At 42.2% G+C, this 16,048-nt stretch overlaps 1 protein-coding gene across 1 annotated transcript in view; it reads left to right on the top strand.

The window, feature by feature from the left end:
- The first annotated feature begins 6,356 nt into the window (after window positions 1-6,356).
- raver2 (ribonucleoprotein, PTB-binding 2) overlaps window positions 6,357-16,048 on the top strand; it is a 114,942-nt gene continuing 105,250 nt past the window's right edge. Inside the window, exons 1-2 of the mRNA XM_080770177.1 lie at window positions 6,357-6,487; window positions 6,614-6,894. Of these exons, the coding sequence (XP_080626303.1) occupies window positions 6,631-6,894 (264 nt within the window). The 5' untranslated portion in view covers window positions 6,357-6,487; window positions 6,614-6,630. The remainder of the gene's footprint in view (window positions 6,488-6,613; window positions 6,895-16,048) is intronic.

The raw sequence follows: 16,048 nt of genomic DNA, 5'->3' as shown, positions 1-16,048 counted from the left end.
TCGTTATTAAAATGGAATACATTTTGAAAACAGGTTGGGAGTAGTTTGTGAATTGAACATCATAATGAGGCCCTTCAAAGTAGGCCTACATTTGATCTGGGAGTCTGGGACCACTCAATTCTTAGCGCTGCCTAACTGCTCCAATGACCAGCCATGTACTGTATGTCTCCGTGCCTGTTTTAGTACAGACAGCTGCAACATCGCTGAGTGGCACTGTTGAGCAGTCTACAGGCCCACTCACACTGACAACTATAACTATAACAGTACAAGTATAACTAACAATTAAACTACTGTACAGTGAATACAGTACAGAGTACAGTACAGTAACTACGTTGCACCGCTCGGTTAACACGGTTGTGATTTTTTTATTTCAGGATTGACTGGTGCACAAAAGAGTGCTTCAGTCTAACCTTATAAAACCTATGTACCTATTATATTGAATATAGAAGGTTAATGTATTATTATATAGAAGGTTATAATGTATGTTTGAAATTATCCGTTAGTAAATCTCTTTGTCATCAATTGGATTTGATATTTAAGCCCAAACGCTCAGTTGTGACAAGTCCTTCAGACATTTCTGTTGAAATTCAGAAACTATAACAATGCATATCGCTTTATTGAGGTATTGATCTCAGCTCTCATTCATTCCAAATTGAAATTTGAGCATGCTTCAGGTCCCAAAAACTTAAGAGTGTTATCAATCACTAGTTCACTAGAGCAACTGACCCATTTTAGGTCCGAACAATAATAAACATTGCCCTTTCAAATGGTGCTGATCATCCTGATCAGCATTAGTTGAAATGTGCCAATAGTGTTACAAGCTATAGGTCATTATGGGGGAAGAAAGAGGAGCATATTGTATTGTAGCCTGAAAGACGTATCTGTTATTCATGAGGGTTTCTGTACAGAACATGTCGCCTGCCTGGGGAGCTGGGGAAGAAGCAACATATCTACAACACAGTAAACTCCTCAGTATCCATTTGTAACAGAGTGTACTAATGTAACCTAATAGACCCTTACTGGTCAATTTAGTTACATTTGTACGTCTCAGGATTTGACCGTGTATATTATGTACGCATACATGTAAATGTCTCACATTTGTATTTTTCATCTTCTGTGATGAATGGGTGAAGGAGATGTAGTCGAGGTTTACAAACGGGTGGTGAGCTGCAGATTACGGTATGTATTAGCCTATGTGTATAATGTGTTTCCCATTGAGAGAGAGGGAGAGGGGTGGCAAATGATGCCCAGACTATGTTTAACCACACTTCTAACCTAGAGTCAACTCAAGTCCAGTTTACTAAGACTTAGAGACTACTAAGAGTTTAGAGACTACTCTTACTGCACACTTACTAAACTGGACTTGAGTTGGCTCTGTGCTCTTGTCCATCTACACAAAATCTCGATCTCAAAAATAGCCAATCTACAAGCTCACAACACGTCACGTGACGTGTTGGTTAATGAACATTGGCAGGAATGTAGTCCACCAACACTGCTGAAGGCTGATGACATTGGGGAGAGAAGGAGGTCTCTCTCTCTCTCTCTCTCTCTCTCTCTCTCTCTCTCTTTGTATGCATGCAAATCAATAAATCATCAGTGTTAATTTAACTCTGAAAGTATACAAGTGTGCATGAGTGTGCCACTCGTTAATGTGTTTGTTTGTTTGTGTGTATGCGCGCACGAGTGTGTGTGTGTGTGTGTGTGTGTGTGTGTGTGTGTGTGTGTGTGTGTGTGTGTGTGTGTGTGTGTGTGTGTGTGTGTGTGTGTGTGTGTGTGTGTGTGTGTGTGTGTGTGTGTGTGTGTGTGTGTGTGTGTGTGTGTGTGTGTGTGTGTGTGTGTGTGTGTGTGTGATTTCTGTGACTTACCCTGTAACAGTCTTTATGCATGCTTGTGTGCGTTTGTTGTTGGCTATTGTATGTCTTTCCTTCTGGACCCACTCACCATCTTGCTCAGTCTTATTTCTTTACCATCTAATCTAAGCCAGAGATGTGTGCTCTGAATCAGAGCACTGAGCTCAGTGTCCAAACATCCTCTGGCCATTTCAATATGTGTTCCCTGTACCGTGCCAGCCTCTCTCAGCCAACTGGAGAGTGTACGAAAACAGACACAGACATTCTTCAGAGTCCAGGGTCCCAGCTTCCCAAAGGCATTATAGCTACCGGTATATAAGACTATCTTTATAGGCACCAAGACACATTTGTAGCTATTTGAAGTACAGTGTAGTAGGTGTTGAAAAGGTTTGCAACTTAGTGAGGATTGCAGACAGAGGATGTGTGCAAGAATCATTGTAATGTGGACATCTTAATTAAAACCTGTGCTCGTCGGAGCACAGGTCTGTGCCAGGTCGGGTATTGTGGGCCAGCAAGGTTCGGAATTCGCCAATCAGGATGGAATATGAAAAATGCACGTATGAATAATTGACTGTATAGTATTGAAAATGTTAAAACCCAGTGAGGATTGTTGACAGAGGATGCATGGAAAAAGAAATGACATGCATGTTGGCATGTAATATCGCCATTCGAAAACTTCCCAATTCTTTGCTTGGCTGTAGGCCTACTGCTGTCTATATACTACCTTGACACCCCTCTAGAAACACAAATAAATCTCCTTATTCAATCTGACTCCTTAGTTAAAAGAGGTTATGGTATTGGCTTGTGAACCCTTGTAGATAAAAGGCTAATGTTTATTGTTCCTAAAGGTTCTGGTAAGCTGTTTTTAGTAGGTCACGGCCCGCGGGTCCCTACGTAAAGGGAAGCCAGGTCACCTCGGCTTTCGCTGATGATTTATGAAAGCAGACCCTGGGAAACGTACAAAACTGCACAGATGTGCACATAATTACAGTAAGAGCCTACTGTGCTCGTTTACCTCTCCTCTGACAATAACAGTCCTAAATTCCAAACTGAGATAGCCATAGCTGCCCCCCCACACACACACACACACACACACACACACACACACACACACACACACACACACACACACACACACACACACACACAGTCATGCACTCAACTCCCACTCACAGAACACCTGTCTGCCACTTCAGGTTGAGGTTCTTCCCGCCTACTGTGCTCTCACACACACGCATGCACACACTTGTGTGTGTGCGCGCGCGCGCACAAACACACACACACGCGCACACACACCTCAGGTGCCTGCTTTGTCCATTGAGCCACTCTTCCCACCCACGCCTTCACACTTTCAGTCCCGAGCAGCGGCAACATTTACCACTCTCTTGTTCTCCTCTCCTCTCCCACCCACTCTGAGAGCCAGTGAATCACAGGATGACACTGAAGTACCATGCAGCAGCCTTGTATTTTAGACGGAGAGGGACTACCCGTTATAGTCGATTAGTTTAACTTTTGCATCTCTAGTTGGATTTGCATGTAGGTAAAATGCTTTAGAGAGAAAGACGGAGAGAAAGAGTTTTTGCAACGTGTGGGTGTGTGGGCTCAAGTGAATTCATGTATGCATGTACCGTAGGCATGTGGGAGAGAGCTACTGAACGGCACACTGCTTGTGGGTCTCATGGAAGTGGAGAAGACCATTTAATTGTTCTCTTGTGGAAATCCTGTAGCACTTGCAGTGAGTCATGCGTCTCCAAAAATGACGTGTGAGTGACAAGTAGCATGTCCACCCCCCAATCTGTCATCATTGTATACTGTAGTGTATTAGCTGCAGTTTGCTGAGAAGAATCCCTTCTTGCTAAAAGTCAGCTTTTCAAGAATCAAGACAAATCAGTTTAAAATCAGCTTACTATTTTATTTGTTATTTAGTAAGAGCATCAGGTATTTGACCAATCTGGGAACTAAATCGTTACCAAGAAATTTCTTCACCAATGTGTTTCTAAAGGTGTCTAATAACATGTACTAAAAGTTTGAAATTCAACTCCCGGGGGAAATTGAGTTATTAGCATAATATGTGATATACCCATAACATCCTATATAAAGAAAAAAAGTCCAAATGTCATCATTCTTTCAGTAGCATGTGACATATGAAACTAGGGGGTTTTCATGATTCTGAATCCATTCCAAGCATTAGTTTTGCACAAAAAACACTCCTTGGGAGGAAAACGGCCATAGCCGTCATCACAAACGTGATGAGGTCAGTGGATATGGCCTAATTTAGCCCAAGGAGTGTTTTTTATGCTTGGAATGGATTCAGAATCATGAAAAACCCCCAGTTTCATATGTCACATGCTACTTAAAGAACAATCAGGTGATGTCACCAATTAGTAATGCACAGCACCTGAGCTGTATTGTTTGGAAGCTGTTTAAGAGCAAGTTCTTTGTCTGCAAAAAACCATAGAACTGACGAAGGTCTGAGGACTGAAAACGTTTTGCTTTTTAATGAGCACAGAGCACCATGAGCACAGCATCTTAAAATAAAATAAATTTTATTTTTCTAAGTCTCAAGTCTAAGGAGTTTTACTTCTTTGTTTATACGGTGAGCGAGTCTTTTCCTGTCAAAGTTTCACTTAAAGAATGATGAAATTTTGACTTTTTGGCCTTAATACCGTAACTCAATTTCCCACAGGAGTTGAATTTCAAACTTTTAGTACGTTTAGAAACACTTTGGTGAAGAGATTTCTTGGTAACGATTTAGTTCCCAGATTTTCATAGATTTCTCTTACTATATTATCTATTTATTGTTGTGCCGTTGTTGTGCACCCCTCCTATGCACAGCTTTGTGTGTAGGTGTGTTTGTAGCATGATTTGATTGGCTAATGTATGATGATGAGAGCGCCCCTCACTTCACACAAGTGTGATGTTTATTTTCTTTGGGGGGAGGGGGTTAGGGGGTACATTGATACTTTTACTTCAATAAAACATGCAAGTACTTTGCACTTACTTTACACTGAGTAAGTGACAAATAAACCTCCGGATAAACACTTGATTCTCTTCATTCCTGGCGTATCCCTTTATTTTGGTTATATGGGCTCTGTCTCTTGGAAAAGTGACATAATTTTCACCTGCTGACAACTGTGATTGTCTCTAGATCCAGGTTGGCCAAGAAATGCTCCACACAGATGGTGAGTGAGAGAACATGGGGTTTGGAAGATGGAGCTCAATTTCACTACTTCTTTACCGACGAGAGTCATGAGACCCCAGTATAATTGTGCTCTAAATACTGTATTTTCTAAGTGGATTGCTGTGTGCGTGCGTACGTACGTGCAGGGGATGTGCATTCTCTGGCCCATGTGTGCCCATGTGTGCTTGCATGCATCCTGACACGTGCACCCATACATGCCGTGCGTGTGAGAACTGTGTGTCACTGTGTGTCTGTCAGAAACACAGAACAGCCTGCGGTAGCGCTACACGGGCATTGTGAGGATTCGGCAGGGAGCTCTGTTCCCCTTGTGTTTGCCAGGAGCAGCTTTCCACCCACGGCAGGCAGACTTGGTTGGCATTGACTGGATGACTAGGGTAGAAAGGAGAGCAGGCACAAAGCCAATCATGGTCACATCCATTCTGCGCACAGGAAACAGGAATGCTCTGGTGGTTTGCAAATGTATACTGTGCAGACTGCCTTCTTCTTATTAATAGGAATGTGTTAATTGCCCAGATTTAGGCTCCCCCTACAACGAATATAGTTTACCAGGCCATGAATGTTGCACTCTATCTATGCAGGGAACAACATCATACAAGAGTTTACCTCTATTATATATTATTATGTATTCTACCCTGGATTTGAACCTGATTTCCTTTCGCAAGTACAGACATTTTTACCATTGAGCTATAGAGCTTGCCTGCTTGCTCAGGGGATAAATATAATATTAACCATCATGTCAAATATAGGCATGACCTTGAGGTTCGACACAGAGTTTAAATGTCTCAATAGAAGAACAGGCATACAAAATACAACCATCCCAAATGTAAGTTATAGCCAGGCTATTGTATTAACAGCCTACTATACATACAGATTGGACAACATTGCATTTTATTCATTATTAAAAAAGCATCATGGCACTTACATTTTCCTCGTAATTTATTTCCTTGTTAAATTACATAAATAATGTTTACAAGTTTTAGGTAGAATAACAGATGATCCCGCAACAGCTTTTAGTTCACATAGCTATATACAGTGTGTGTGTGTGTGTGTGTGTGTGTGTGTGTGTGTGTGTGTGTGTGTGTGTGTGACATTGGAAATCTCAGACTATGACCCACATTATGTGCTTGTCCGTGGCCTAAATGAGAGAGAGAGAGAGAGAGAGAGAGAGAGAGAGAGAGAGAGAGAGAGAGAGAGAGAGAGGGAGGGGGGTGGAGGGAGGGGGGAGAGAGTCTAATTGAGGATTGATTGGCGATTATGTTGATAGTGTCCAGCTGTATTGTTTTGATTGTCTCGCAAGCTGCCACCTGATGGCGATCGATGAGGCAAATTGCCACAATTAGTTCATTTTCTCAACAGTTGGGGTCGCCAAGCGTCCAAAGCGGAGCCAGGGAGCCAGCAAAGGAGTGTGCTAGTCTGCGCAGACCTACACAGTAGAGTGAGTAGACTACCTTACACCCCCCACCCTCTCTCTCTATCTCTCTCTCTCTCAGATGGGAGCGACAAAACACGGACGCCCACCTATCTCTCACTACAGAAAACGCTCTCGCACTTTTCTTCACAGGCTACTATATACTCAAGATGGCGGCAGCCTCATCAATCCAGCCGCCGACTGTTCACTCTTCTTTGGTCCAGGAAAACGCACTTTTCCCGGAGATGGAGGACAGCCCAGAGAGCCGACAGGATGAGAACACCGCGGCGTGCGACCCATCCTGGACCAGTCTCCGCGACCTGCCTGATCTGGAGACGGAGGAGGTGGAGAGGAGACTGGGGAGAACTCGCCAGGAGCTGAGCAACAGGAGGAAGATCCTCATCAAGAACCTGCCCCAGGACACCACCAACCAGGTGGGTTGATGGACGGATGGACCACTTGATGAAGTTACAAAGCACTGGCTGTTATAATAACAGCAATGTATTTGCACTATATATATTACTCAACTTTGCAATTTCCTGCTCCTAATGTAATCACTTTTTTAATACGCTGCGAGTTGATGAAACAGGGAATAATTGATCTCAGCTGACTCATCTCAGCTGGGTGCCTAATGGACACAAAATGTACTTGGCGACAAGTGTTTATAGAACAAATAGTTAAAGCTCCGTCCGTTGAAACAGTCCGTTACTTTCTGTCGGCACTATAAAGAGGCAGTCGAGTCATTACAAAGTTATTTTTAAATGTAGACTATTGGTAAATTCGGAGGTTTCATTTTAAACATTGCCATACAATATTCCGCGAGACTACCCTGCAGTGCCAATGCCTTAATTTTTAGTTATTTTATTTTTGTAATTGTCATTTCCAGACACTCAAGTTGCGACCAGATCCAAGCACACGCAGGACTGATAAGTGCTGTCATTAAAGCTGCACTATAACTTTTTTTGTTGAATAAAATGTAATTTGGTCCAAACTGTAGGGTAGAATATGTTATTACAATGATTGATTGATTGAAGTATTTATTAACAGTTTGCATAATTACAGTAGGCCTACATTTTAAGCACAACTCAATACAAAAACTGTTAACTGTGAGTGGGCATATACAATTGGGGTGGTTGTAGGCTATTTTATCTCCCTGCTCTTCAATTGAGATATTTAGGTCATGTCTCACCTATAGACAGGATTTGACACAAATTTAGACCTGAAGGTCAATATTCAGTTTCTCCCCTGAGCAAGCAGGCAGGTTCTGTCAGCACTTTAATATAGCTGGAAAGAACTCTGGTGCAAATCTGGTGTAGAATAGAAAATTAAGTTACATATGGTGCAGCTTTAAAAGTTGCCAAACAGCAACTTGAATGAGTGAACCTTACCATTACATTTTTATTTCCAAGACGTGCAGAGTTTTGACAGTTTGATATGTTTTCCAGTTCATCATTCGCAAAATAGGCTATGTTTAACCACACGGGAGCCCATGTGTCAAAACTGCATGCATGACTTTATGATTTAATTCATGAAAGAGTGATTGAATCATTAATCATGCCTGTGTGTGTGCTAGCTGTAAGGGCAGTTTTAAGGCATTGGCTGGTGCTGGTGGTGGTAAATTCCTTTAGGGTGTAGTATTAAATTATTCTGAGCAAGAGACTCTGACAGTGCCAAGGACCAATACTCTGCCCAGAGGGTGTGAGAGTGTGTGAGTGCGTGAGTGTGAAAGATATCGCATGAGAATGTCTGCAAGTGTGAAATATTCTGTAGAAGGATGTAGACCTATTGTCCTTGTACACATGCGGGCGCCTGCGCCACGAGTGTGTGTGGGAAGAGAAGAAAAGGGACAAAGTGATAAAGTCTGAGAAATTAATTTAGAGTCAGGCGAGGCATCAGAAATTGAATTTCTCCCCAGCAACATTATGACAGTAGCCTCGGGAACGACTCAGGAAATGTGGCATAGGAGTGGGAGTGAACCTTGTATTTTGCTAACCTATAACAGTGCAGAGGGGCGTTGCTTCCAATTTGGTGACATTGATTGATTGATTGATTAATTAATTGCTTTATTAGACAATAAAAATGCAAACAGCACAGTGTACAGTTAAGCACTTGGCCCAAAAGGATAGCACCGAAGAAAGACCTTACGGTCTTGGTTCCATTCGGGGGCCTATATGCATTCATTCACAATCAACCAATGACAACATGACAGTGATAGATTCAGTGTGCCTGAATGGAGCAGTTAAGTCACACCTGCAAGCAGTGATATGACGGGGTCAAGCCATAAAAGTAATAAATCAATAAAGAAAATAGCCATACGCAATGCCTGTCTTCTAATTAGTAGCGAAATACTACTTGGAAGTTGATACTTGATACAATGATAACTACAGTGACTGCATTCGGACTAACAAGTAATGTTACATCTAGGAGTTATATCTAGCAGTGACTTCCTCCTGGGGGATCCCGAGACGTTCCAAGGCCATTGAGCAGCGGCTCTTCTCCGAGTCTCTCTCGTGTGACTGAACTCGCACTATCTCTAAGGGAGATGCCAGCCACCCATTCGCAACCTTATTCTTTCAGTCATGACCCACACTTCATGACCATAGGTGAGAGTAGGAACGAAGATTGCTCGGTAGACAGAGAGCTTTGCCTTCTGGCTCAACTCTCTTTTCGTCAGTGACGAACTGCCAAAACTGCGAAAAATGGTGGAACCCATAAGAAAACAATAATGGGTCTGTGCCCCTTCAGGCTTGACCCCTAATAGGGGGTAGGTCACAGTTTACTATAACCTGTATCTCCCATCATTTATTTCATTACATGTTATTTTCTGACATGCTCTAGTCTGTGAATAGTCTGCCTATCCTACTCATTTTGGATAAAAATAAATCAGTTTTTCTGCAGCCTCTCAGTCAAATCTGGTCACATATCGCCTGTAGCTGCTCAGCAACAGCTGAAATTCTGTTTCAGTACAGTATGTGTGTGAAAGGCTCTTGAGGGCTAAGGCGATGTAATGGGACTGCATAGTGTCGTTTTGTAATGTGTCGTTTTGTGTATATACTATACATTTGCATTAGGGACCCGGTGTACAGGAATTGGGAAGTGAACCCCTATGGTGAATGGTGCAGACCATCATTTGAGCTCCACAGGAACCTTAGCTGACATGTTTGTATAACTGTGTGGTGTAAACCAGAGGAGAAGGACCTGGGGCTTGGATTAGAGATTAAACCGGGATTTAACAGATATCCTGGCTTAATATATCCTGGATCAGCGATTAACCGGTTTCATGAAAGGTGGTTAATCTTGCCAGATTCACTTTGCCAGTTAACCTGGATATGTTGAGGCTTGATTTGGTTTCATGAAAGCAATGACACACTAGTTACCATGGAAACTAATGCTGTGGATTTAGCCTGCTCCTAACCTAATACTGATGCCTTTACTGTTATTTGTTTACACTTATTCAATTATTATGGGTTTATGTTGCCTTATTTTTATCAGTCTGCATTAAAGGACTAATTTAAGCACTACATAAAATCAAATAATCAAAATATATAGGCTGCACAACATCATCATGACAGCTTGTGAGCTTGTAGATCAGCTACTTTTGGTGAATGTTCCCCCGGAATAGGTTTGCTGTCGTGCAAGTGGTTAAGAATATTTTTCTTTCTTCATATAATGCTATATTATATTATATTATATTATATATATTTTTGTAAAAGTGAAAACCACTAAATATTACCATTACTCATTGTTTACCATTACGATTGTAACGTTTCACACGCTATTGAACCCATGACCCATGGTTCACCAGTCTGGCCCCTGTCTGGGCAACAACCCCCTTCCCCAAAGGTAGCTCCCTCAGAGGAGGGAGTTATGGCCAAATATCACAATGCGAAAATATCATTATGCTTACAATATTAAGAATTCTGTTACATTTATTATGATGATTTCATTATGAAGTTTTAAGTTAATAGTAGTGGTAACTATATTTTTGGGGTAGTTAATCATTCAGTCTATCCACTATTGAGAGTATTTCTCTCTTTAATTACAGCAGCAGTATTTATTTTAGAAGCTTAAGTCCTTGTATCAGTAAGTCTGGAATAGATTAGTAAAGATACTGAGATATACAGAAGGGGGCAGTAATGCAACTGTTAAGGATGCAAACTGCCATAATACCCCACGAAGAAGAAGGATCAGTAAATCTGTGTTCCACCGAATGGTCTAGTGACAAAAAGCCAGACTGTCTATTCAGCCAGGCTTTATGATCCTGGCTCGCTAAATCCGCCCATTCTAAGCCTTGCTTGGCTTTAGTGGAACGGAATAAACCAGGCTGTACAGACCAGGATTTAACAAACCTGGTTTTGCCTGGATAGTTAATCCAAGTTTCGTGAAATAGGCCCCTGGTCAGTATAGTACAGTTTAACTCTGTATTTGAAGCCAGGTGAAAGAGTATGCCCTGACTAGCCCTGGAAATTAGTCTATATACTCCCAGGGATGGTGTTGACAATGTGTACCATAATGGTTGAAATTGATGGGGAAGTACTGCCTGTGCACGCGCGCACGCACACTCTTATGTAACCTGTCTGATACAGTAGACCCCCCCCCCTAACCAACCCACCTCCATCTCTCAATTCCCCTCACATACTGCCACCACCCCTTTAATGAACACTAACACTATATCATTCTGTTTGAGTGTTTTGTTTGTGTGTGTGTGTGTGTGTGTGTGTGTGTGTGTGTGTTTGTGTTTGTGTGCGCGCGTGCGTGCACGTGCGTGCGCGTACGTGCGTGCATGTGGTGTCCAGGGTGCACGGTGTCAGATATATGCTCCTGCTGACAGAGAGAGTTGGGGGGGGGAGGGAAGAAGGAAACGAGAGAGAGAGAGGCGAGAGAGAGGGAGAGAAGAGATGTGCCGGATGAGAGGAGAGCAGACTGTGAGAGGAGGACATGTGTGGAGAAGAAGGGTTGAGGAGGGGGATAAGGATGAGAATAGAAGAGGCAGGGAACGAGAGACATGGGAAATGACGGGGAGGGAGGACGAAAGGAGAGATATACACAGGAAAATTCCTAGTTCTGTTAAAGCAGGGATGTCAAACTCAAATACACAGTGGGCCAAAATAAAACAATTGGTTGAGGGCCGGACTGTGCACCGGTCATGAGGACGTCCCACGCAAACTGCAAAAAAGTGAATGCATTACAAACTGAAAATGCATTATTATTAAGCTCAGTTTCCTGTTCTATGATCCTCACAAAGCACTGCTTTCATAGTAAAAATGATAAATTAAAATAAATCAAATCAGTTGCATTCATTTCTTATCATAGTCTTTTTAGGTAATATTCTTTCATTACAGCCACACAGAAGACACAGAGGTTTGCCCTCGGCCTACTACCTGACTTGAAAACCCCTGTTTTCAGAGGGGTAGCTGAAAGTTGACCACAGGCCGCAGGCGATATACTTTCACTGCTGATCAATAGTGAAGAGAAGACGCAGGCATGCGCTCGCGGGCCCTCGATACACACCAATGCACTCGCAGTGCATTGTGGGACATGTAGTATTATGGTGGTCCGTGCAATATACCAGATGGCCAGTTCTAATACTAATTAAATATCATCCCACAGGCCAAATATAATTCATTCACAGGCCTGATTTGGCCCCCGGGCCTTGAGTTTGACATATATGTGTTAAAGCTTCCATCCGTAATCTTTTTCATGTCCCAATCACTAGTTCTTCTGTGAGTGAACAAAACATCTACCAGCTCAGCTAAGAGGCAAATTCCCAGATCAGCCAGGGGAGATATTGCACTTGATCGTTGAACTTTAGTTCAAGCAGTACTACTTGTCAACCAGTAGCAGTCCTACTCGACACCAGGGTCTACACTTCTCAATGGAAGAGTATGGAGCTCGAGATCACTTCTAAAATTCAGTTTTATTCATTAGAAATTAGATGCTTTATGCAGCTTTATGTAACTGAATGGGTCAATTCGTTTACATTTTCACTCACTGACTCACAGTTGCACATGAATAAATTAGCACAGATAATTTTACTGCGTGGATCTGTGTGAGAGAGAAAGCAAGAGATTGAGCAATTATAAAGTATCATTCTAGCAAGGGAGTAGCTAGTGTTGAATTCTACTCTCCAGTACTTTTTTTAAAAATGCATTGTACCCCTCCATGTTAATTTTTTTTACTTTGAAATGAAGTCTCTTGCAGTGTGGTGTGAATGTGGCAGTGAAAAACATGTTAACGGCTCCATTAGGAATTTGAAATTAAGAACAAAAACAAGGTTTTATTTGCTTCTGGCATACAGTAAAATAAAATGCATAACACGTGATGGCCACGCAGGAGATGGTTGTGAAAGTGTTGCTGATAAATTGTGATGTGTGTGTGTGTGTGTGTGTGTGTGTGCGCTCGTGCATGTGCGTGAGTGAGTGAGTGAGTGAGTGAGTGAGTGAGTATGTGTGTATGTGCTTGCATGCATGCGTGTGTATGTGCTTGCATGTATGGTTTAGCTCAGTTTTTCTGGTGGTGTTGGTCTTCTGCTATCAGTTAAATTATCAATTCAATTATTTAGGTTCTGAGAACCAGGTGAAACTCAAACAGAGAGAGAGAGAGTGTGTGTGTGTGTGTGTGTGTGTGTGTGTGTGTGTGTGTGTGTGTGTGTGTGTGTGTGCGTGTGCGTGTACTGTACGTGCACGCGCACTGTGTGTGTTCATGTGTCACATTAAAACCATGGTTGTGTGAATGTGCTTGGACTGTATTCCTTTCCCTCTTCTCACCACCATCCTTGTTCGTGTGTGTGTGTGTGTGTGTGTGTGTGTGTGTGTGTGTGTGTGTGTGTGTGTGTGTGTGTGTGTGTGTGCGCACACGCGCGTACGCATGCATGTACTGTAGGTGTTTATGTGTCAATAGCAGATGTTGCATGTAATCTGCCCCTGTTACAGAAGGGATCATTCATCACGCTCTTTGGTGTGCGTGCACATGAACACAAACTTATGCTTAAGCTTATGCGCATGTTTTTTAGACTAGTCTGTTAACATATCGCTTACATTGCTAACTTCTGTTTGTTTGTTCCCAACCAAAATAGCAAACAGTCTGTATGTCTCTCTCCCTCTGTCCCTAGCTCTCTTCCAGCTGTTGGCCATTCTGTTGATCTCTGTCTAATGACAGCGTGGCTTCCATGTCAGCATGCACAGGAAATGTGGCACTGATCAGACCAGTGGTTTGTTATTAGCCACTGACTTCTTCTAGAATGTAGTTATAGTTGATTCTCTCTAGACCAGCAGATATGCAACCTGACAAAGCAAATTGTGATTTTACAATAATCTGAATTATCTGCAAAAACTAAATACAATTATCGTGAGTGTTTCTATGACAACAAACTATAATATTGTCCTTTTTCACACAACAAAATATTTCAGAGGTGCAGTGATTAAGGTGCACAGTACTAATGCAGTCATAATGCAACTAATGCTACTGACACAGTGCTAACTCAACACTAGCATGAGAGCAATGATAACAATGCGTATACATTGCATTTACATGAATTCATGTAATGCGTGCAGAGGAATACGCTATCGGTCCCAGTTCTGCACCTTGCTGAACAGTACAGCACACTACAGATTCACAAATGAACCGACAGAGAATTCCCCCTGGAGAACATGACCAACTGTGTTCATTGGAACGCCTGGCCAAGTGGAGGCACCGTGGATAATTCACAGACAGTATGTCTGTGCAGATTAAATATTAACGCAGGCTTTGATGAGGACACATAATTAAAAATTATAATTATAAAACACCTTAATCTATATTGCTGGCATTTCTCAGCAGTTTTGATATTTACTATCACTCCCTATACAAGTATTATGAGAAGAAAAGAAAACACATTTTCTGCTTTCCCTCTCATCTTGTGTAACTGTCTCTACCTCCCACTCTCACCTACAGTTATTTTCTCCGCTTCAGCCTCTTGAGTGCAGTTTGCTACACTACAGAGGTGCCTAGCGTTAACAGTAACACACATGCTACACTACAGAGGTGCCTAGCGTTAACAGTAACACACAAACTGAACACACAACAATGGACTCAGCACTGTGTCAATGTGAATATACCGGTACATCTGACCTCAGCTACAGTATGTCTGCCCTGTGCTCAGACATAGCTGAGGTGTACAATTAATAGCCATCTGTTGTCTGCGATTGACGTATATATACGTTTTATGTCGCTTTATACAGCATGCATAGACTACTGTTCTAATTAGGATCTTCCATGGCTCTTTACTCAAAAACTCTGCCGCTGTCCATTGTGCTGATCAGACATCCGATGTTCAGATCTGATTTCAGATTTTTCATCGCATCTCGATCGAAATATAAACGTTTCTCGAGAAAGATAGCTTCAAAAGAGTTGCATATTATGTTATTTAATACTGCAGTTTTTATTGTTTAGCTTGCCGCAAGCTGCTATAAATGTATCTGTCATTTATTCTCCACTTATTACTATTACTATTACTGAAGAAAAGGGGTAAAAGAGATACGTAATTTACTAATAGACGTGTCTCTTTTCTTCCATTAGTGTACTAGATTTTATAAACGAGGTTAGCTATTTGTCTATTAGGTTCCCGCACGCACCAGGCCGTCGCCAGCGGAAAGACTCCAAAGTTAAAGTAAATATAACGGCTCTGCTTTCAGTCTCAGTGACACATACTGGTAGAGAGAGAGAGAGAGAGAGAGAGAGATCGCCGAGCCTGTTTCACTCCTATGCCACTAATGTGGAACACCCTACCATCAGCCATTAAGAAATATGAATCCATAGACTCCTTCAAACCGCTCTCAAAGAGATGCAATTCAAAACTGGCCCCTGTAATTTTAGTTTTTCTTTCCCATACTGTAGCCTACAGTACATGTGATGAATTGAAAATGGAGGGCCCAGATGTAAACAAGTCTTAGTGCTTTTATTGGTTTCATCCTCGTAGCAGTTTTTGTATTGACTCACATACTGTGAATAAAAAACGATCAATGCTATATTAATATTATTTTTGTCTATCTTGTTTATCTTAAAGGCTTTTATTGCTCGTTTACTGTGAGTGCAGATATATTTTGAAGTTACTGTTTGTTCTGTGTTCTGGAATCATAGATCTACACAGTATAAGGGAGGTAGTTAGATTTACACCCCTGCTCTGCTCACATCTCCTCCAGGAATGGAGGGGGCAACAAGAGAGTGTGGGCTGTTTTGAAGGGCTCAATCTTTAATTTGAAACGTCTCTCTCAGCAGTCGCTTCTCGCTTTTGCTCCTATTTTAAAAGTGATGGGGTTGACCCTTGTGTGGGCAGCGGCAGGCGTCTCCCACTGACAAGCACACGCTTTATACTGTGTGCGTGTGTGGGCTGGATTCTGGTTAGGACCACAGAGAGAGAGCTGAAAGGGTGAAGTAGAATGAAAATGAAAGGAAGAGAGGGAGAGATAATGGCTCTAGAAGACGGTGGTAACGTAAATCCCGCAACACCCTGCCTGCACACTGTGGAACTGACATGCAGAGTGACTCTGCATCTGTGAGCACACTCAAGCGTGCGATGGATTGAAAGTCCTGTTTGAAGCGGCACATAAC

Source organism: Protomyctophum bolini, assembly GCF_963924005.1.
Source record: "Protomyctophum bolini genome assembly, chromosome: 8".
NCBI classification, from domain to species: Eukaryota; Metazoa; Chordata; class Actinopteri; order Myctophiformes; family Myctophidae; genus Protomyctophum; species Protomyctophum bolini.
The sequence above is the reverse complement of the archived record's forward strand: the minus strand, read 5'-3'. Positions and strand labels throughout refer to the sequence as shown.